Raw genomic sequence first — 23,954 nt, 5'->3', positions numbered from 1 at the left:
AAGCCACACCAAAAGCCACATCCCAGTTCCTTAGGCTGGGCTTGTCTTGGTGTTACTCTGTACTTCTTAGGACGCATGCATCATTGAAACACCATACCTCCACTGTGACTCGAAGCAGCTTTATTTTGGCTGTCTGTAACAGGCCTAAGATAATAACAATTAAATTGATCTGTTCAAAGGACCCAGAAGCAGCTTCTTTTTTCAAGAAACATTCCTATTTGTCTAACTAACAATTAATGCACAAACCTCCTTCCTTGGAGATATTTAAACAGAGGCTGGATGGCCATCTGTCAGAGATGCTTTGATAGAGAGTTCCTGCATGGCAGGGGGTTGTATTGGATGGCCCTTGTGGTCTCTTCCAACTCTACGATTCTATGTTTGTATAATTCTATGAAACCTTGTAAATTTTTCTATGACCTCGCTATCCAGGCTTGCTATGTACAGTAAGTTAGAAATAAGATCTTTACTCAGGAATTTTCATTTTCATCATAAATTGATAAAATCAGTAAAGTGCTTTGAAAGTGTATACAGTGCACCCTCCCCTTACATGGGGATCCGTTCCGGATCCCTCGGCACAAGGGGAATTACGTGTGTGCTGGAGTTCCATTGGAAGTAATGGGGGTGCGCCCCATTACTTCTTCCAGGGTGTGCAATGGGCTCTTCCGGCATGGCTTTCAGCATACGCTGAAAGCCACATATGATGTGCCTGCGTAAACCACAGGTGCGCTGTACTGTATATTGATTAGGCAACAGATCTTACCCTGCTTAGTAGTTGGATGAAAGATTGCTAACAAATACCAGGTGCTCTAGGCTATATTTCAAAGGAAGGCAATGGCAAACCACCTCTAAGTATTATTATTATTATAATTAATACCCTGCTCTTCAGCCAAAAGGCTATCAGAGCGGCTTACAAATTGTTAATTAGACATTTCCCTGCCCTCAGGCTTACAATCTAAAGAGACGAGACACAAAAGGAGAAGGGAATGGCAGTGGGGAAGGGGGAAAAGTCCAGCATATCTTTCTCTCCCTTGGAGGCCTGGACCACAGCAGATGGACTGGAAGAAGGGCTCTTCTTCTTACTCTGATTAGGCCCGATGGAGCTGGCCTGCCCTTCTCTCCCTCTGGATGGTGGATGCAGCAAGGGCCTTCTTCTTCTTCTGTTCTTTACCTATTCATGGTCTTACCATAAGGGAATGGGCAGCTTGAAGACACACATACATTTTGATTAATTATTTTGTTAATCCAATCAAAAACTTCCTACCAGAATGAAATTATTTTAAGGCAGCCAACCCATATATGTTCCAATGGACCAACATTATTACAGCCTCTCCAGCATCTAATAAGCTCTTACTGATCTTGTGTAGTCATAAGGGGCACAGATACCAATAATATATCACCTTACTAGTACTCTCCTTGAAGATCTCCAAATTGTATCCCATTTATTTTTTGGCAATCTGTACTCCAAGCCCAGCTTCCCATGCACCTTTAGATCCTTTACTGGACACATGTATAGCCTCAATAATTGTTTTATAAATCTGAGGCAAGCCCCTTAGTTCTAGTAGTAGTATCAAGGCACTATATCTCAAAGGTTGTAGGGGAGCAGAGTGGACCAGCATGTTTCCTTGTATAACCAAGAGGCAAACACAAGGACATGAAATTTGTTCAGTCAACTAGGGATATACAGTATTCTTCTCTTCTCTCTCTCCTTCTTTCTTTGCTAGTTGTTCTTCTGATGTTGGTTTACGATTTATAAACAGAGCTCTAAATCTACAACTCTTTTCTCTTCCCAAATGACAAACTGGTTAAATTTACCACCTTGATGAAAATCAGGGTGTATTCAGATGAGGGCACATTTTAATATGAGTAAAACCTATCCTGAACATCTGAAACAGAAAGGGATTCTCAATCTGCTTCAATTTTTTTCTTGAAAATCGTTAAAGATAAAGGCATCAGCTATACCTAAAATGTCCTTTTCTATATGAACCCATACTATTTCACTAGATTTAATAAACTTAGTGAGTTGCACCAATGAAATGAAAATAACATTTCTATAAACTAGGAATTGCAAGCCCTTCCATTTTAACTTGATTGTATTTCACACCATTAACAAAACTAAGATTTTTCTTCTCCCACAATAAACTATTCAATATTTGCCAGTTTTTCAGATATTTTGTCAGAAGGTTTCCTCTAGCAACGGACTGCAAAAGTTCTATATTTGAGCTAAAGGGTGGCAGCGTCCTCTTGTGGGGAAGATTTCAGAGATGCTCTTGAAGAAGAGTTCCAAGTGGAAAGCAGGGGAAAGATGTGACTATAACCTTGTATGAACCAGGCTTTGGAAGGCAGAAAGTCCCAAATGTTAGTTATTGATACAAAGCACAGCCTTCCCAACCTGAGCAAGCAAAGGAAATAAAACCACTGGATCCAACTAAATTTTATCAAGTTTATTTTAAGAAAATTAACATGACATTAAGTAAAAATGCAAAATTGTGCAATTATGGCAAAATGTTTAAAAATCCACGTTTGCCCTCGGAGGACTACAGTACTTCTTACGGACATACCTGAGCACTGAACATCTGACGCCATTCTTGCCCAGATTTTGAAACACAAGGAGTGTTGATATTACACAAGCCACATGCACCACAAGTGTAGAGCACTGCCAGCTATGACTGTAGCCCACTGGACTCCAGTGGTGCTGCAGATCCCTGCTTCAATATCATGGGTCACATGCAAAGCTGTAGATAATGTGCATCAGCAGTGCCTGGTGGACTCTGCCTTCAAGTCAACAAGCTCAAGAGGGAAAACAGGCTTTCTCCAAGCCTTTTTTAAAAAACATTAAAAGAAGAGTGAAGCCTCAAGAAGCTAATATGAGCAGCAAAAAGATGGGCAGAAAGAGAAAAGGAAACTACACACAGATCAGCACAATGATGGTAACTTCAGTGAAATTGTCGTCTGCTGATAAGTTGTGCAGGGTTGTTTTAAAATCAGATTTTTCAGAAGCAACTTTGCGCTGGTAAACTCTCACTGGATAATTTAAAAGCATGTAAACAACTAAAGTTAATATTACTGCTTAAATTACTCATGCATACGACTCAATATATTCCACCCTCATGGCAAATATTTCAAGAGTTAGCCTTCCAGGACGCTACAATCAAACCCTCCCCCATCCCCAGAGTGTGAATGGTTAGACAAAGTTCTTTGTATTTAGTGCAGATTTTAAAAAATGAAAAGAACAAAACTACTGTAGACTGAACCACAGCATACTACATTTCTATACATCACATGACAGCGTCATTTACTAAATTAAGCTAATTTCTTAAACTTCAAGTCAGATTGAACTCTCCACTAAATAAATACAGAAAGATTGTCAAGAAGCAGCAGTCACTCTTGTAAAAGATTTATCAACTGAATATTTTTGAAAGGTATAAACACTTTTTTTTCCTTTTTGCAAAAAAATAACCCTAATGCAACATTTAAAGGAGGACGCTTCAAAAGGTTTGAAGCTACAAGGCTTACAACAGCATAAATATAGCCAACTAAACAAGAAGAAAACTGGACAATCATACATGTGACAAGCCAACTCGGGGAGGGGGAACACCTTATTTTAAAATCCACAACTGTACTTGAGACATCAAAACCTTAGTCTTTTATTCAGAGAAAACACAAGGACTCACAGCTAAGATAGCAGACTAGCTGTCACAGACCACACAACCCAGGATCTTAGTACACCTGATAATTTTAGCCCTGGAGTTAATTCTACAAAATCTGGAGAATCCACTGCTCTCCATTCTTTTCCCACTGTTTCTGCTTACAGGGACATGCCACACACCCTGAAGTACTGAACTGAACCCCAAACCATTTGAACGGTATTCACATTTCCAATTAGTTGCACAGAGGGTCAGGTGCAGAATCAGATGCTGGAAATGGTTGACTACGGAGTTTTGCATCTTTGATACTCCCAAACTGAGAATCCAAGTGCTACTGAGATAAGAGCTGAGTGAGAGACTGTATTGTTTCAGATTAAATAAGAGGACATAAGCATTAAGTAAACTGCAACTAACCACATATTCTTCATTAGCCTGATACCAAGAGTGGTCAAGTGGCAACAAAAATAATTTAACCACATCATTTCAGATACTTACAGATATTTTATCTCAATGTCCAGACTACGTACCTCCAGCATGGTGTTTGAAGAAGCCCAAAGAAAAAGCTGCTTGCTGAATCTCTGGAAGATGAGGTATGTGATGGAATGAGGTTTTATGATCCTTTTTGTTTCACAGTTGTGTTCAATATATTGTGCAAGATTTAAAATGTAAAAAGCCAAATGGGATCATATGAACACAAAATATTACTGGGGACAAACAGACCATATTTACTGAAACAACACTGCTTTACATTTAATTTCTTAAACCACAGTTTGACAGACTTAACTAGTAAGTCAAAAGTAACTAGCATTCTTGGACACAAGTCATCTTTTAAAGCAAAACTTAAACTGAACCAAGATGAAATTTTGCTCTTGAGCAATTGTGCTCCTCAGCTTCTTATCCATGACAAAGAAAAATATCACAGGTTAAGAGATACCATTAGACTTTTAAAACCATCACAGTAAGACTAATTAGAGCTCTGTAAAATACAAAGTCTTACTCAGTTACTTCAAATATATCTTAGATGTAATGTCACAAGCTACTGACTTGCAGAAGTGGCTATGCTTGGATCACAAAGAAGCTCAGTAGTGCAAACATTCACATAACTCCAGAAACAACTGAAGGCTAGGCAACAATCGGGAAACTCCAAAGGTACTGGAAACAGCCAGAACTGTTTTTACATTAGATTCACTGTTATATCAGAATTCACCAGGTGCAAATCAATCACATGGCAAAACAGTAACAGAAAGGAAGACAAGGTGATAAGTCTGCAAGCCATGTTGCTGCAAAATGGTCCAGTAGTATGCTCCCAATAACCACCTGTATCACAGTGCAACCCTATGCATGTTTACTTAAAAGTATGTTCTATTATGCCCAATAGGGCTTACTCCAAGATAAGCAGACACAAGATTGCTGGATAACTCAAACTGGTTTGGCTGATTAGAAGTGTCTTAACTGCATTGTCAAAGTTACTGAAGAATAGACAAAAAGTGCATTGAGTGCTTAACCTTCTAAGTGATGGAACAATTCCCCCCAAAACAGTCTTTATGTTTACTTAGCCCATTCTTATTCTACTTAAGAACTAGCTCCACAAATTCAAATAAAATAGGAGTTTACACACAAAGCAGCAAGAAACATGCTTAAGACTAGACATTAATACTAACTGACTGCCTTACATTGGCAATTCCATTTGACCCATTTCAACTTACAAGTATTAAAAATGTACTACTAGCACCATTGGGTTTAAGCCCTTAATGGAGTGACCACCATATTTCACTGTTTATGAAGCTCTACAATAGGAAATGACTGTTGTAACGCCACTGGAAGATTATGAAGAGAAGATCACACACATTAAGCTCACAGAAGAGAAGCAATGCCGCCACTTCAAGTAGGCCTTCTCTTTTTTTAATGGTAGCTTATGTTCTGCTGCAACATCTTCAGAAGCTACCACAGTGTATAAACATGAAATATTTCAGTACCATTATACACACAGAAGAGGTATAAGGACCGGGTATTTGCCTTTTTAGTGTCACTAAATCACAGCAAACAAGTGATATTGCCTCAGATTTTACCCGTATTTTAAATAAGGAGTCACTTCAAACTTGCTCTCTTCACCCTAGCTATTCATGTTAGATTTGCTGTACTGGAGTGCATAGTTACCCTCCAATCCATCTACTCTTGCTTTTAATCAAACTGTCACTCTAGAACATGATCAAATGACTCTAGCAGAGAAAATGCTGATAATTGCACTTCATAACTCACCTTACTCCGCAGAAAAACATCCATTAGGAAACTAAGCTACTAATTCTTCTCCCCACTGCAACCTTTAAACAGCACCCATCCCCATGTAAAAAGAAAAAAGGAAAAAAAGCCATCCATTTTAGCTTACATAAATACTGACAAAATTGGAGTTGTGTTGTTGTTGTTGTTGTTAAAAACAGATTTTTCTGCTAGCATTCAATACCAAAGTCACTAAGGCCTTTTACCAATGAAAGGAGGGGTAAAAAAAACCACTGGAGTCAAATAACTTTCTGAAGACACTGTGGATACAATTTAGCAACAGCACATTCAAAATGACGTCCAAGATCCCAGAGCTTATCTGGAGTTTCGTACACTTTATGCCACTGGTCAGTAACTTCATCATACTGATAAAGAGAATTCTTTCTGCTGGTTCTGAAGACGTGCTCTTCAACAGTGACTTGAGTGGCTCGAACAAACAAATGGAGCTTATTTTTGAGGACAACAAGTTTAATATATGGATTAATGGACTGATCGCACGGAAAGTCTTTCTTTCGAGTCCACTTGTTCAATTCAATGTCATAGGCCTCTACGGTAAACATACGCTGATGGTTTCCACAGGTTCCAGCAATGTAGTAGATGGAGTTATTGTAGACAGCTGCCAAACCCTGGATCCTAGGCACAGTCATGGGAGTTAAAAAAACCCAGTAATCTTTTTGAGGATCATAGCAGAGGAAAAATTCTCCTAAGAACAGAAAGAAAGACAAACCAAAATGTTAAAAGGAAAAAAAGTGAAGATTTTTTTTTTAAAAAAATTAAGAGTTTGCCTGTAATAGATTCAGCATGATGGATGTCTTAGATTATTGCAATAATATAGTTGCTTAAGAGCATTATCAAATATTTTGCTGTGGAGCAGAACCTGCGTGGTGTTGTGGTTTGAGCACTGGACTAGGATACTGGGAGACCTGGGTTCGAATCCTCCTTCAGCCATGGAAACCCACTGGATGACCTTGGGTAAGTCATACTCTCTCAGCCTCAGAGAAAGGCAAGGGCAAACCCCCTCTAAACAGATTCTGCCAAGAAAACCCCAAGAAATGACTTGAAGGCACACAACAAGAAGCCTAGTGGACTTTAGTGAGTCCATTCCACAGTAAAAACTTGTTCCAATTCAAAATTCACACTTAAGACTAGCATCTGTTTATGTTATTTTATTTTTATTTAATTAATTTATATGCTGCCTTTCTCCTGGAAAGTTATGACTTTGTTAGTATCTACTCAATCATATCAGGAGCATTTATATTTATAAATACTGGAATTTATCAGACGTTAGCACTCCAGTAAGAAAGCCAGATTACTTTCGCATGTAATATTTTTGTGTTCAAAGAGGACAATTGTTTTGTCTTGGTGACAGGAGAAAATATGTATTTACATATAAATGAATGAAATATGATCAACAATACTACACATTAACACATGATGTCTAACTGGAGATTAATTTGTGTTACTTTTTGGAAGAACCTCCTTCGCCAACCATGATGACTTTTATCAATTTGGAAGCAATTACTGGAGCACACTAGCATAACCTACTGCAAATTTAGGCTGCCAACAGGCATACCTATGTTTTGGATGAAACAATTCAATGACTTAAGTAGTACATGAAAACCACAAAGCAGAAATGCAGAGAGCCACAGCAGGATGTTTTTCTTTCCTTGAATCATTATGCAGTGATAAAAGATGGAGATTCTTTGGAAGGAATGGATTTAAGTTCCTAAAACAGATTGAATATAGTGCTTTGCTTGTTTGTTGAAACATTTCACGATAACCACATTCTCTCCAATTTACAAGGGACAGTATACAAAGTTTGCTGACAACCTTACCAAAGCTTCTTTAATCCAGTACTTTACTGGAAGGAGCTCCATGTTTTCATCAATACAGAATACACCTGAGCATGGGAGGGAGTGCGCTGCCATCACTTCATCACATACATAAGTTCTAAAATTTATTTAGGTATCTCAAGTACCTTATCACTACATCTTACACATAGAACAGAATTCCTCACACATTTATGATCATCAGACACATAACACCCAGAATAGAATCTATGTCTTTAAAGAAACACTTCTACACACATCAGTTCATCTTCATTCTAGATAAGGCCACTAGGTATGTTCACACTTATATGCATTCACATTAACGTTTCACATTGTTCATTCTGTTCCACACGGACTTATATTATCAGTATTTATTAGCTCACATGAAATAAAATCTCTGTGTCCTGGTCCACTAGACATTTAACTGAGGCTCATAAATCACGACTTTCCTGATAACCACAAATTGTCCTCAGACCAGCAAGAACCTTCATTTCTCAGCAGGTCTCTGTCATATGACTAAACATTTTATAAATCTGCAGAGAGCCATGAGAGCTTTTGGTTCACACGTTTGGACTGTGAAGCTAGTACATTCTCACTGGAAGCCTTGCAATTTGTTGGAAAGAAAACAAACAAACAAACAAACAAATGTAGTTTTGTTTTTGTTTTTTACACAAAGCATTGTGTCCAAAGCCAAAATGGATGTGACATCACAAGCTCAGCTACTGAGCAAGATTTAAAATGAATAGGTGTGGCAAGGTGCAAGCAAGATTAGGAACCTGCTACGAAGGGAGAAGCACTAATAATTTCTTCTACCCCCATGAATCTAAATCAGGTGCCCCCTGTGCCTGCTGTTCACCACTGGTACCTGCAGGTACTTTTCCTCACACTATGAGTATCAAGTAGACTCCATACCTCTTCTAACAGAGACAACAGTGGAGAGAAAAAGTTTTAAAAGTCCCAATGCCACAATCCTAAACCAGCTCAGACTACCCCTAGTATTATTTAAAATAAAATACTGCACACCAGGACTATAAAGCTTACAGCGTGTTTGTCGCTGAGATGAACAAATAAGGTAAGGACATGGAGAAAAGACCAAATAATGCAAACAACGAAGAAACTGGTAGAGAGTGGTGGTTTAAAGGTCTAAGCATTGCACAAAATGCTTCATTTGCACAAAGGGTAATGTAAATATGCAAAGCTTCCTCATCAAGAGTCAACCCACTGGTCCATGTATGCAATGCTGTGTTCTGTGAATGGCAGAAGCTTTCAAACCCCTCAGCCAAAGACAGATCTTTGCCAAGCCTACTACTCAAGGCCCTTTTCACTGATAATGCCAGGGAACTCATGCATGCAATGCAAGCCATTGGCTCTTCCAGTGAACTATGGCCCAGTTAACACTGCTGCTCACAAGCTTCCTAACATTTTATACACTTCTTGATATAAACAGCAGCCCCAGTAAATTCTACTATGATCCCACAAGAAATTTTCACGGAAGATCTTCGTATCATCTACAGATACACCATCTTCCCCTCTTTTGAATTATGAATTATAGTCTGAAACACTTAACAACATCAAACCTTTATCATGGTTAAAAATATGCAACTTACACCATGGAGTGATTTACTGTATATATTCAACTGTAAGTCAACCTCATGTATAAGTCGAGAGCAAGTTTTAGGGCCAAAATTATGGATTTTGATATGACCCGTGGATAAGTCAAAAACCTAGGGGCATGTAACAAAGGATCTAAGAGATAAAGCAAAAGAAAAGGATGCCAAATAACTTACAAAATTCCTAAAGGGGTGGCGTCATGCTGCCCCTTTGTGTGCCAGATCGAGGTCGCAGCAACCACACGCCGCAGTCCCAATCCAGCCTTTTCCTGACACCAAAGAAGAGGCTTTTTGCACGAGAAAAAAGGCACCCCTTTTGCCACCATCACAGCTCTTCTCCGCGCATGCAGCATGTAACTGCTGAGCCGTAGGAGCATTCCGATGCTGCCCGGCATCTGGACGAGTGGGCAGCATGATGCCAGTTTGGGGTGGAGTTGGGCCAGGCAGTATGTGGTCACCACACCCCCACGCCACCCTGAAGCTGGCTCTTTATGCCAGTTTGTTCAGCCCCTATGTTAGAAGTGATTATAGCCTTTAATTTTAATAGCAATAGCATCTACATTTCTATACCACTTCATACTGAATTAAGAAGTCTCTAAGCAGTTTACAATGTGTAAGCTAACTGTGCCCAATAAGGTGGATACTCATTTTAGCGACCTTGAAAGGATGCCAGGCTGATTCAACTTTGAAGTCCTTGGCTGGTATCCAACTTACAACTTTGTGAGTGAGTGGCTGCAGTACAGTGCGCCTGTCTTTTATGCGGGGGATCCATTCCAGATCCCTCCGCGTAAAAGAAGTAGCATGTATGCTTGATTCCCATTACAAGTAATGGGGCTCATGCTCACGATGGCGTGGGGCGGTGGTGGCGTGTGCACCACGGGCACATACGCCATTGTTTCTCCTGTTGTGTGGCACCGCTTTTTCTGGCACTGCTTGTAGCATATGCTGAAAGCAGCAAATAATGCATCCACGTATGATGCGGGAGCACTGTACTGGCATTTAAGCACTGCACCACCAGGACTCCCTAATTTAATGTGATAACTTTGCCTAATTTTAATCCTGACAAACATATACAAATGTCTTCTTCAAATCCTGATTCCTCCTGTGCTTCTTTGAGAGAAGCGCCAAAGAACTGCCACTGTCACCATTTTCCCACACAGGCTTTCAAAAAGATCGCCAGCTGTGCATTGACTGAGAGAGTAGAGTGGGTCATTGCTTCTTTTGGGTTCTCCCAAGATGGACCAAGCTCTCACCTTTTCCCCTCCACATTCGCAGGATTACTGTGAATGTGGAAAAAACACAAACAACAAAGAACACTATTTTTTTACCTGAGAAAACACTTCTCTAGGAATCTCTAGGTCCTCCAGTGCAACTCTGTGGTCAACATCTGCCAGACATTGACCACAGAATTGCACTGGAGGGGCCATAAAAGCCTAGTGGATTGTTCTCTCTAGGAATCTCTAGGCCCTTCAGTTTGTCTTTTGGCTACAGTTGACCAGAGTTGCACTGGAGGACCTAGATATTCCTTGAGAGAACATATTTATAAAATCAGTGAATAATCAAAGCCATAAAAGTCAAAGCTGCAAATGTGGAAGGATCAGTATATTTACCTTAACCCATAGATAAGTTGGCCCAGGTTTTCTGGTTCAATGTTTTGCCAAAAAATTCTATACTTATACATGAGTATATACAGGAACTTTGCTTTGCTTATAGTACATATGAGCAGACCCTGCCATCAATCGAGAACTCTTGAGTAGTGACTCAGACAACTAGAATTAGTCACTTCACCAAATACTCCTATACACACACAAATATCTTACCCTGTAAAACATAGATATTATCTTTGTATTCCACAGCATTATGAAACTCCATTGCTACAGGCATTGGACAGACAGCTGTCCAGCAGTTCTCTCGGCTATCATAACACTCCACGGATTTCAGTGAGTTGCGTCCATCTCCTTCATAAACCCGACCACCTATTGCATACAGTTTACCACAGCAATGAACAAGTTTGCAGCCTATCCTGGCACGAAGTAGTGGAGCTTTAGGTATCCATCTATTGCCTGAATGATCATACATCCAGAAGTCACTTTCTGCTCTGTGGTCTATGGAGACCTCACTACTGCTTGGTCTGTACCCTCCAGCAATGTAAATGTCATTATCAGGTGAAACAAGAATCCCCACTTCTCGCAAATCATTGGGTGGCTTGCATAGTTTGAAGACTCTCCCTGTTACAGAATCTAAACAAGGCACTGTTTGCTTCTTTCCTGAGTGTTTATGGGCAGCATCAAAGCAGATGATCATTTCTGAAGCAGTCATTCCAAGACGTTGGGTATAGCCATTGGCACTACTTTGTCCTTTCTGTATGTCATTTTGGGCTATAGCCTGTGCAAACATTGGAGGAATTTGCTCTATGAATGCTTCATCTAACAGGGGCATGCGGATGCATTTGGCAAAAATTTCTGGCAAGTGGGCTTCTCTCTTGTTGGGCTCATGTTCAAACCATCTTATAATGCTTTCATAGACATGCTCTTCCTTATCAACATTTAAGTCATTGCTGTCCAGTATGCTTATGAGTTGATCTTTCCTCAGTTGGAGAAACTCTTGCTCTTTGGTGACACACAGAAACTTTTTACGAATGTAGTCTTGTGATCTGACTTTCAATTCCTGATGCCCATAGTGATCAGCAAAGATAAATACACCAATTGAGTTCTGCGGGTCCAAATGACTGATCATGTATTTAGCACACTGGTCCTGGATAGAAGGGATCTGGAAGATACTAGCTGCAGTGAACAAAGCTTGGACATTGGCCTCTGTCAGTGTTACTCTGGAGGTATATGCATAGTTCAATACCAAATGCATGGACTCTGCTTCAACACCAACAATCCGAACCTCTTTCTGGGTACTCTCAGTAAGGCCACTAGTGAACATTGATCTGCAAAAAGAAAATATGCAGTTATGAAGTTCTGTTATTATGTCAACAGTAAACCTAAACTTTTTATTAGTAGCTTGTGCTGAAGCAAACCATTTTAAAATCCTTGTTATTGTTACCAGAATCAATGAAATTCAGACAATGAATCAAGGCAACTGAAATTTTGTTAGCTCATCCTCCACTGTGCTTTACCATCACCACTAGCAGCTCACTGTCCCAACTACTTTGCACATATACATGCTACTACTCAGGGCAGGAACTGTAGCATGTAGTAAATAAGATAGGTTTTGCAATCTCTGAAGATCAATTGCTTACTTATTAAGTGCGGCCTACATAGCTGTTAACGATACTGCATGCTAAACAGTTTGGTGCTCCAGCAGCAATAAGTTCAGTGTTCTATTGTATTTGTATACTGTAACAACCCAACATTAGATAACTATGCAAGTTCATCAAGCCAAGAATTGAAAACAGAAACACACACACGAACAGTATAGTAGGAATATCTGTACTAACAAGCCTAGGTTTATCTCAAGGAGTAATACACAAAATAGTGAAGAGCACAAAATTAGGCTGCAGCACAACCAGTACAGGTGTTTACATTATGACAAGCTGGATGAGCTCTGATGCAATATGGAGTAACTCACAGTGTTTGAAAGCAACCTTTTCGCAATTTTCCTCCCATTGGAAATATAGGCAGGTTTTGGGACCAAAATTAAAGATTTTGATATGACTCATGGTAAGAGAGTAAAATTTTAGGGGAAAAGCAAAGGAAAACGATGCCAGAGAACATACAAATTTCCAGCAGACATAACTGTTAGTGCCACCCTGGATAGATGAGGAGGGAACTACAGTAAATGATGGCTTTGCAATGTATGGGGGAGATGACCAGACATAAACGGGGCTAAGAAAACATACATGTCTAAAAGGATGAAAACGTAAAGCAAAGAAAATAGTGACTACATTAGCAATGATTACAGACTTTAATTTAAAGTAATAACTTTGCCCAGTTCTAACCCAGAAAAGCTGACAAACATATACAAATGTCTTATTCAAATACATCAAAGCATAATTCCTCTCGACATTCCTTTAAGGGGAGGAGCCAAAAAGCTGCCATCACTGCCATTTTTTCAGCCAGGCATTTAAAAAGGTCTGAAGCACCACTGAGCCAGAGAGAGTGCAGGGGGTCAGCGCTTCTATTAGGTGTGCCAGGGATTCTCTTGCCTTTTGACTGCCTGAAAGAAGAGCCCTCCCTCTATCCACCATCTTGAGGGAAAGGAAGGCAAGCCAGCTCCAACAGGCCTGCCTGAAAGAAGAAGAGCCCTCCCTCTATCCACCATCTTGAGGGAAAGGAAGGCAAGCCAGCTCCAACAGGCCTCCGAGGGAGAGCAGATCTGCTGGACTTTTCCCCTTCCTTACTGCCATTGTCTTGTCTTTTTTAGATTGTAAGCCTCAGGGTAGGGAAATGTCTAATTAACAAACTGTAAGTCGCTCTGATAGCTTTGGCTAAAGAGCGGGGTATAAATAAATATTATTATATTATATTTTGCCATGCTACGAGAAGGGGATGTTTCTTTTTTGATAAGTTTATTTACAATGACCTATGGATAAATGAATCCATTTTTGGGGGGGGGGGGTCAATTTTTAAACTAAAATTTCCAGACTTATACAAGAGTATGTACACCAGTCTTGCAAGAGGAGCTAGCAACTGTCAATCAGGTATGTAGAGACTGTCCCAAGTCATCCTGTGTTAGCACATTAGCCAACACAAATTAATCCAAGAGGTAAAGATGAAGCTAAAACAGACTTTTAACCATCCACATATTCCATAGAAACTCAAAGGATTAGGAAATGGTACATTGTGAACTTACTGTAAAGATTTATTCTTACCAAGGAGAAGGAGACATCTAGGAACTGGTTAACTTCATCTGCTGCCCAGGCAAGGCAAAGAATAACATAGTCTTAACTGAAACTTTTGCTAGTTCCTCTACTCAGTCCTATGCAAAAGCCAGAGACAGAACGAAAAGTATAGAAGAAATCCCTTGCCACTGACAGGGTGGGGCTGCATGTCTCCTTGGCAAGAACAGACCTTCATAGTAAGTTCCCAATGTACCATCCTATGCCAACGGAGAAGGATCCATCCAGAAATGGGACCTATCCAAGCATTTACTGTGCTGGGAGAGAAAAGGTGGCAAGGGAGCAAAATCTAACATAAAGTTAGATGGGAACTACTTGCTAGAGGACCTTCCTGCCAAAAAAGGCTCTAAGAGATGCAAACCTATCCAACTTATAGTGTTTGGTGAAAATGGAAGGGGGTTGTCCAGGTAGCTTCTCTGCAAATCTCTTCCATGGCAAAATATGCCACTGAAGTGGCAGGATATTAGGTTGAGTGTGATGTAACTCTCTGTAGCTTAGGAAGTATGAGCAATTCATATACAGTGAAAATCTATGCCTTAAGCCATCTAGGGCTCACAGAGGTTGAGACCTTTTTGTCCAGGGAAGCTGGAAGAAAGGAGACAAAGGCCCGTTCCGCATGGGCGTAAAGTATGTCCCCAGGACGTACTAGGGTTAGGAAAGGGCGTGCTTTACGCAGCCCCTAACCCTAGTACGTCCGGGGGACGTACAAAATGGCACCGCCTGTTCTACACGGGCGCTGCCATCTTGACATAGCGGGTGCTTAGCATCCGCACGTCGCGTGGCGCTAATAATCTTAGGCCAGATGTAAATCTTTAAGACTCTCCAGGCATCCAGTTTGTGCCACTCCTTATCCAAGGCTAGAATAGGACACAGAAGAAAGGGAGGATGCTCCAGAGGCTGGGAATGGTGAAAAGAAGAGTTCCCTTTATGCAGCAAATTTAGATTCAACTACAGAGACAGAATCCTCATCAAACATAAAGCAAGAGGAGGCCAGAGAAAGAGCAGACAGTTGGATATCATTCTGGCTAATGTGATGACTGCAAGAAAAAGAACCTTCAGAGGGAGAGGGGAAGCAAAGGGACACCAAATGCAATGGATTAAATCGGGCTTTCGTAAGGGCTTTGAAGACCTTATGAAGACTCCATGTAGGAAAATAATGCAGGAAGCTCATCTCAGGAAGCGCTTTTATGTGTTGGTGAGAAAGTATCAGACCCTTGTGGACCTGAAGTAAGATAAGAAGCCAAAGGTGAAATCTGCTTATGTAGGGCGTTAAGGCCCATGTCTAACCCCGACTGCAAAAACTCCAAAACCTTTTTCACCTCCAGAGGACAGATTTAGAGATTTTATTCTAACCCACCTGTGGAAAGCTCTCCATGTAAGCTCGTAAATCCTAATGGTGGGATTATGGGAGGAAAGGAGGGTATAAAGACTTTGTCTGAACAATCTAGTTTATTGTAAGACACCTTTTCAGAAGGTGGGGCTACTCTGGATCTGGGTGCAGGATTGGGCCTTGTGACAATAGATGGGAGAGGAATCATGGTCCCTGCATGGCTAGAACCAGAAGCTGTGAGAACCATGCCTGTGTCACTCAGTAGCACCACAAGCGCTTGCTCTATTCTGATCTTGCTCAGAACTCTTGAGATAAGAGGAAGAATGCATACATGCAACCTGGAGGCCAAGGTGAGAGAAGAATGTCCTGAGCTTCTTCTACCTTGATATTGACTGTAATTTTGATGTGACGGTGAGCAACTATATGGACCTGGAATGGTCGCAACAGCCACTGAAGAGGCCTGCAGTAGAACCTTGCTCATGATACCATGAGGCCCAGCAGATGTGCAGGGGCCATCAGGTTCACCAAATGACTCTGAAAAAATGGAGAGATTTCAGACTGGAGATGGAGCAATCAACCTTGCTTGTGTGTCTATGAATGCACCTGGTGGATTTGGATGGGCATAGGTGACTTCTCTTGTGATTGATCATGAACCTGCAATATGCAGGCACTGGAAAGTGGTCTTTCAAGATCTTCAAATGCCTGGAAGGTTTGGAGACCTGAGAAGAAGATACTCCAAATAAGGGAAGATATGGATGCCCTGCTGTCTCAGGTGAACCATGAGACTGATCAGCAGCTTTATAAACCCCTGAGGAGCAAGGCTAACCCAAAAGGCAAGGCTCTGAGCTGGCAATGGATACTGAAGAAAGAAAAACAAAGGAATTTGCATAAAGAAGGATGCACAAGAATGTGTACGCAAGCTTCTATTGAATCTACTGAAAGGAGAAAGAAACAGTTGTTCTTGGAAGGACTGGAGGCTCCCCATCCAGAACCTCCTATGTCTGACAAAATTGTCCATGAATTTCAGATCCAAAATAGGGTGAATCCCCACATCCCATTTCAATACCATAAAGAAATATGAATATGTTTCTGTAAATTTTTCCTCTTCAAAAACTAGCTTTATGGCCTCCAAGGATAGGTGAGATATGTCTGTTGAACAAGGGAGTTTTTGCCCAGCAATTTTAAGGCCAGAGTGGAGAAAGCAGGTTTTGTGCGTCATCATAAATTCCATGATATATTTTTGTTCTATACTCCTCAGTACCCATCAAGCTGTCATGGAAATTTGCCAGGATGGAAGGAACCCTGACAACCAAACGTGTTGCCTGGTGTTGCAATCACATGTTGGGCTTTGGGTCCCCATTAGACTGACACCCTGCTTGGTGTTGCCTTCGGTGATTTCCCTAGTCATGAAAGGGAAAGTTTTATTTGTTCAACACTGGTTAGATATTAATTTCTACCTTGTCCAAAACTACAGAAAATTTGAAAGGACTGATTTGAAGCTTTGGCTGGATACTTACCTTCATTTTTCTGAAAGGAAGGCGTTATTCTTTGATTCCACAAGGATGTCCTTTAAGGCGTTCTCCCCAAACAGGACAAAGCCATCAAGGGAACTGTAGCCAGAGTTACTCTGGAATGCTGATCTGCATGCCAATGCTTAAGCCAGATGAACCTGTATGCTACTGTATAGGCACAATACTACCAGCTGAAAATCAGATAAGAGTCCTTTGTGGCATCAGCTACAAAGGCAAAACATTTATACAACATGGAGAGAGCCCTGTGCAATGACTTCTCATCCAGTTCAGGGTTGGCAAAGAGATCCTGAATCCAGAGGATAGCTGTTCTGGAAACGAGAGACACTGTAGAAGAGGCACAAATAGATAAGGCCTCCACGGTAGATTCATGGGACATCTTAAGCACAGAGTGAGTCTTTGGCTTGATACAGACAGGCCAAAATAAAGCTGCTTCGAGTCACTTTGCAAGTATGCTGTTTAAATGATACATGCATCCGAAGAGTCCAGAAGCCGCTCCAAAGCCACGCTCCAGTCCTAAGGACTTGAATGCAGCTTTGGTGCAGCTTCCAGACTCTTAGGACGCATGCATCATTGAAACACCATACCTCCAAAGTGACCTGAAGCAGCTTTATTTTGGCATGTCTGTATAGGGCCTTCGTTTAGGTATTAGTCCCCCCATGAGGAAATGGGGGCATCAGTCACAGTAACCTGTAGTAAAATCCATGACCTGGGGAGATAGCCACTGTGCCAGATTAACCTTCCTGCCTTTCAGAGTGAAACTTCACTCCAACTTGGCTAGATTCTCCAAGTCAAGAGGGAAGGGTGCAATATTCCAATCCACCTTGGGCTGAGAAAATAGGCACCCTTCTTTTAAGGAGGAAGATTGAATCACCTTGTCTTTGGTGGACTACAAATCCAAAGTAGATAGGGTGTTAGACAAAAAGGAAACAAAATCATTTGTTTTATCAAAGTGTCTTTCCTTCACACTGTCATCTAGTTCTCCACCATGTCAGAATGCCCAGATGCAGAAAAGCTACCTCACATATCAGGAGAGGAGGTAATATCATCTTCACAAGAATGTGCCTGAGGCACCGACTTTTTGGGCGCTTTCCTCCTTGGAGGAATGAGCGGCATATATCAGGTAGGGTCCATAGGGTCAATAGGCATCAGGGAGAGAAGAGTGCAAATGCAAAGGCCAAGATCTTTTGACAGGAGGGTATGCCCAGCAATGTGACCCATATCAGTTAGAGTTAACCCATCCAGGGTGGCTCCTTCTCTGCTAGCAGAAAAAGTCTGTTGTTGTTGTTGTTGTGAGAAAAAGTACTCTTCTCCATCTCTTACCATAAAGCAATAAACTGAAATGCAACATAACAGACTCTCCATGGGACAAGGAAGCGTTAATACAAATCCTAAACAGCAACAATGACACAACCCAAGAACTCTATTATCAATGAAACTAACATATTAAAACTTGTAACCCATCACTATGGTGATCCAACTTCAAACACCCAGTTGAATTATTATCCTGTTTACTTCAAAATTTGTAGCTAACATATGGAACCTGGATTACCAGGTATTATAAAAATGCATATTATAAAAACAGTAGTCTAGTAACAGATAGCAGTATACCTGAAATAAGGACTGATTGCAGCAAGAACGTTCCGATGACAGGAAAAGGTTTTCCCATGATCCACTTGCACAACAATGTCTATTAGCTGTCCTTCATCGTACATAGTTTTGAGCTGCTGGAGAATGCTGCAAGCATGGGAGGGATTCATCCCACCACTGGCTGTGCTTGAGGAAGGAGTTCCGTTCAACGTTTGTGAAAACTTGCTCTGTTCTGGTGAAATATTGAAATAAATGGACTTAACATACAGCTAAAAGGAAAGTTATAGCTGACAATTGTCGTGGATCAAAAAGTAAGTCATATTCCATAGGCTGCAACCACTGGGACCAGTTCTTAATTGCAGGAGAGATCTTAAGGCATGCTAACAGGTATTAAGATGTCTTCCCACAGACTACATGACATACTAGCCGGAATAAGTAGTCACCTCATATCTTTTTCCATCAAACAACTCATGGCAACTGTCTACATATCTTAGGGACTACAACACCAATATGAAATATTACATTACACAATGAACAAGAACAGCTGCATCCATTAATTATTGGTCATGAAAACAAAAATTAAAAATCATAAACTAAATCTAATGAAATCAGTGGTACTTATTTAAGTGGTGACAAACAAAGCGTGTTCATTTCAATGGGTCAACCTTAGTTGGGATTAACATTGGATTTAACCTCTTACACTTTCTATGTTTTGTTTGCTAGTTTTGTTTTTTCCACAACTTGCAACCAGACTAAGTATGTTTACTATCACACTAAGTCACTGCTTATGTTAACTAGTTTGCTACTTAAACTACAAACTGCATAACTGTCAACTCAACAATGGCTCATCTATCCTAGGTCTCATTTGCTTGTCTAACTATCATTTTCAGCTCCTGTCTCAATAATGGGAGATGGGGAAATGAGCTAAGATCAAATCCTGATTATGGGTTTGAACATAATAAGCCACCATTTATTGTTGCAGGCCATTAATAGCCATGCCAGGCCATGGCCCAGACCTTGGTTTGTGGGTGATTAACAAACCATATTTCATTAATACTAGGAGGTTTGCAAATGTAACAAGCCAGATATTATCAAATGGTACCAGGACTTGTTGCATTTGTCCTGGCATCTTTTTGATCTGGTGTGGTTTTGCCACGGCTTCCAGACACTTTGGAGGCATGCATCGTTTAAACAGCATGCCTCCAAAGCAGCTGGAAGCCGCTTCATTTAGCCTGTCTGTCTGGGCTCAAATTCTGAAGTATCCTAGCCACAAAATGTAGCAACATGTTATATTTATATTTATTGTTTAAACCATACTGGCTTGCCTACTGTGAAGAGCAATTCTGTATTGAGAAAGGAGCTTCACTGCTCAACTTCCATATCTCAAAGCTAGGAAACAAGGTTTGCAAAGCTTTACAAGGCCTACTTAGTATTTTGCCATTATCTTCATAGATACTGTACACAGGAATGTGCTAATTACAAAAACATATGGGGTATATTATGTACTACAGATTTCATTATTTGTGTCAGGATTTGAACATTCTGATATAATTACATTCAATCCAATTATCTTTAAAAAGATGCCTCGACTATTAACATAGACTGAGAAAGAAAACAAAGCCTAAATAGCTCACAAGACGTTCCTGGTAAAGTGACAACCAAGGAACACTTCAAGTATAAAACCTGTTTTGTTAAACCAACCAACCAACCAAGCAAGCAATTCCAGGAGTGGAAAGATGAGGCATCTAAAAATACTATAAACCAGGTTTTGTTAGTGAACAAGCTGGAAAAACAGCGTTCACAACACAACTTGGACTCTAAATGGGAAGGTTCCTGCTTGCCTGTAAGGTCTGGGAATTCTTACAATCCTGATCTAGGCGTCATCCACTCAAATGTTTCAATCTTTAAAGCTGCAATCTGATAAAAAAAAAATCCTACATGAAACTAATCCCATTAAACATAATGTCAAGTAAACATCCATATGTTTCTCAGGCTCTCTGGCATGGGACAAGAATATTATTTTCCTAATGTGCTGGGGGCCTGTACCACATTTGTGCCCACTGATTACAACTGTATGTTATGAATGACAGCCTTATTACGACAGCCAGCGTGACGTAGTGCTTTGAGTACTAGACTATGACTCTGGGGACCAAGGTTCAATTCCCAGCTTGGTCATGTAACCCACTGGGTGACTCTGGGCAAGCCGCATGCTCTCAGCCTCAGGGAAAGGCAATGGCAAACCCCCTCAGAACAAATCTTGCCAAGAAAACCCCATGATAGGGTCACCTTATAGCTGCTGTAAGTCAGAACTGACTTGAAGGCAGACAACAAGAACAATGCTATCACAAACATCAGGAGTTTAGAGTTTTTGCAAGCCACAAAATATCCTAATTATCAAGGCCCAAACATCCTCTAAAACAGCGTTTGCCAAACTTTGGTCCTCCAGATGTTTTGGACTTCAGCTCCCAGAATTCCTGACTGCTGGCTAATATGGCTTGGGCTTCTGGGAGCTGAAGTCCAAAACACCTGGAGGACCAAAGTTTAGGAAGCGCTGCTCTAAAGAGAAAGGAAAGTTTTTTTCTCCAGTCCCAATACTTCCGCTCAGGAAGTGATCCAAGTGCTTACAGCATGCAGCTTGAGGCCAAAGCCCTGTTGTCTGCCTTCCATCCAAGCTCACAGAAGACTGGAGTTGATACGGCAAGCAAGTAGATATTGGGGGGGGGGGGAATATTTCTTTGGATTGCAACTCTTAAATATTACAATCCAGAGCATACGCTTGATGGGGGGTAACATTTTCCAAGATCAACATTTCTGAACTCTCAACAAAAATGTCAGTTAAACTGATGGAATATCCTATCAACACACATTTTTTTGAAGCTCAGTAAGCAACACTGGATGGCTGTTCTGGTCTATTACAGAAACAAGCCAATGCCTTCATTCATCAGGTTTATTTATTTATTTATTATTAGGTGGCACATCTAGTTTCCATTGGTGAAGTATAAAATTGCTGAATACACACAGTGCACCAATCTCATAGCCACACAAAGGTTTGGACTACAAGGCCCACCATCCCTGGATACAGGGCATGCAGACTGGCAATGGGAGACAACAAACCAAAGCAGCTGCCAGACACCCGGTCCGTCTGGTGTAATGGACTAGGTCCCTCCCTGGAAGGCCAGGTGCTGAATCCTGGGTGGCCTTGGAGAAGTCACACTTTCTCAGCCTGAGATGAAGACAAAGGCAACCCCTTCTGACCAAATCTTGCCAAGGAAACAGCATGACAGGGTCACCTTACAGCTGCTATAAATCACTGCTTTATCACGAGATTTAAACGAAAGTTAAACAGGAAATGTTGTGTGATAAACATTAGGCATTTCCTGTTTAAGTCTTGTTTAAATCCTGTTTGCCCCCTAATGTGATAAAGCAGTCAGAACTGACCTGAAGGCAAACAACAACAAAGAACTGTCACTAGTCTCCTCGCCTGGGCTTTCCTCGCACCCTAAAACTCCAGACACGTTAAAAAGTTATTTAACCGAAGACGCACAATTTTAGGCATCTGAGCTATACTGCTTCCTACAGCAAACTCCTTTCCCCCCCGGGCGCAGCTCTTTTGGAGGCTGAACACAAAGTATGACATACATGCCCATTCTAGGCTCCTCCTTATTTTCCTGCCCTGCCCAAACTACTCTGAGGGATGGACCAAAAGACCTGTGTTCCCTTGTGCCTCTAGTTCAGACGATGCAGGCCAAAACCGCAGGTAGGTCCAATCCTACCTGCCCAACATGGATCCATAGGATCCAGCCTGACACTGGGATAAATAGCCTTTATCCCAGGGCAATTTACTAGTTTTCTGCTGCTTGAGTCTATCCATCTGGCATGCTAAGTTACATTATCCTTCTACTACCTTTCTTAGCATTACTGTATTGTCTTTTCTAGCGACTGGTGCCTTCTCAGGATGTGGGCAAAGTATGACAGCCTCCAGACACTGTCTGTGGGGGAGACAACTTTCAACAAAGTTTCTGTAACCTAAAAAAGTAACGATTCTTTAAAAAGCAATGCTAAAATGCCAACGTGTTCCCCCTCCACACAACCAACTGAGACAGTCCACAAACACAACACAGCCTGCCAACACACACACTCAGCGGAGGTCGCTTTTAAAAAGAAGTTTCCATAATCTCTAAAAGCAATAATTTGGAAAAAGAATCGAAAATTACGTCCCTGGTCTCAAAAAGTAATGGTTTTAATAAAAAATAATGCACACTATAACCCCAATACAGCCTGTCAACACACACACACACACACACACACACACACATATATATAAGCAAAGGTAACTTTTTGAAAGTAGTTTCAAATAGTTTTAAAGAACTATTTGATAGTTTTAAAGGACAATGCAACCTATTTGGCTTCAGGTTGCGTCATGTTTATGTGTGTGTGTGTGTGTGTGTGTGAGAGAGAGAGAGAGAGATATGATATATACATAAACATATGTATGTATGTATGTATAGGATTTATATCCAGCCTTTCTCCCACAATGTGATTTTTTAAAAAATGTTATTTCCCCTATAGATAGATAGATAGATAGATAGATATAGATACATATAATAGGTTTAGGGTTGAATCATGTTTTATAGACGATCACTTTTTTTAAAAAAAAAAACCCCACATTGTGGGAGAAAGGCAGGATATAAATCCTCTCTATGTATTTTTATATATAAAACATGATGCAACCTAAATGCAATATATGTATCCATATCTATATCTACATCTATCTATATGGAAAACAGCATTTTTTAAAACCCCTTTGTGGGAGAAAGGCAGGATATAAATCCTTGAAACAACACAAAAAATAAACCTAAGAAGAAGGAGAGAGTCCCCAGAGTCTTAAGTAAGGAACAGTTGGAGAAACGAGGCCACCGCCACCCGCCGCTCCCTCTGCTCTCTCTCAGCCAAAGGGAGCCTCCTTCTTCCTTCCCTTCAGGCCTAAAGGGCTCCCTCCTCCTCCTCCTCCCCCCTCCCTCCTCGGAACGTGCGCGCGCCTCGCCCTCGCGCGCCCCCCCCCCCGCAGCAGCCCCGCCCCTCCCTCCAACCGCCTCCTTTAGGCCTGGGCCTCCCGTCTGCGCCCACCTCCCAGCATGGCAGCCATGCTGCGGGGCGGGCGAAGGGAAGGCGGGCAGCCCCAGGGAGAAGCAGACAGGGTGCCTCCGCCGCCACAGCCACAGTTTCGGCCCTCGCCCCTCTTTCCCTTCGCCGAACACGGACAACGCCACCGCCACCGCCGCCTTCAGCGGGGCCTCCA

General features: G+C 41.2%; 1 protein-coding gene across 4 annotated transcripts; it reads right to left on the bottom strand.

Moving 5' to 3' along the window:
- Positions 1–1,089: 1,089 nt before the first annotated feature.
- On the bottom strand, positions 1,090–23,954 carry KBTBD8 (kelch repeat and BTB domain containing 8). Of its 4 annotated transcripts, none has more exons than XM_042451242.1 (4): positions 23,783–23,954; positions 18,677–18,887; positions 11,181–12,295; positions 1,090–6,624 (listed from the first exon to the last, which is right to left on the bottom strand). In XM_042451242.1, exons 1-4 carry the CDS (start codon positions 23,799–23,801, stop codon positions 6,161–6,163), a joined length of 1,809 nt encoding a protein of 602 aa, XP_042307176.1. In that variant the 5' UTR covers positions 23,802–23,954; the 3' UTR covers positions 1,090–6,160. The 4 variants fall into 4 exon arrangements, with proteins under 4 accessions (XP_042307176.1, XP_042307179.1, XP_042307177.1 ...); XM_042451245.1 differs by lacking the exon at positions 23,783–23,954 and adding an exon at positions 23,511–23,617; XM_042451243.1 differs by lacking the exon at positions 23,783–23,954 and adding an exon at positions 21,281–21,418.

Source organism: Sceloporus undulatus, chromosome 2 (genome assembly GCF_019175285.1).
Source record: "Sceloporus undulatus isolate JIND9_A2432 ecotype Alabama chromosome 2, SceUnd_v1.1, whole genome shotgun sequence".
Classification (NCBI taxonomy): domain Eukaryota; kingdom Metazoa; phylum Chordata; class Lepidosauria; order Squamata; family Phrynosomatidae; genus Sceloporus; species Sceloporus undulatus.
Note: the sequence above shows the minus strand (reverse complement) of the source record. Positions and strands in the feature narration are given on the sequence as shown.

Coding starts and splice junctions, on each gene's coding strand:
- KBTBD8 (XM_042451242.1), bottom strand. Junction 12,296..18,676: donor GCAATCAGTCCTTATTTCAG/GTATACTGCTAT, acceptor TTCTTTTTGCAG/ATCAATGTTCACTAGTGGCC. Junction 6,625..11,180: donor TAATATCTATGTTTTACAGG/GTAAGATATTTG, acceptor TTCTGTTCTTAG/GAGAATTTTTCCTCTGCTAT.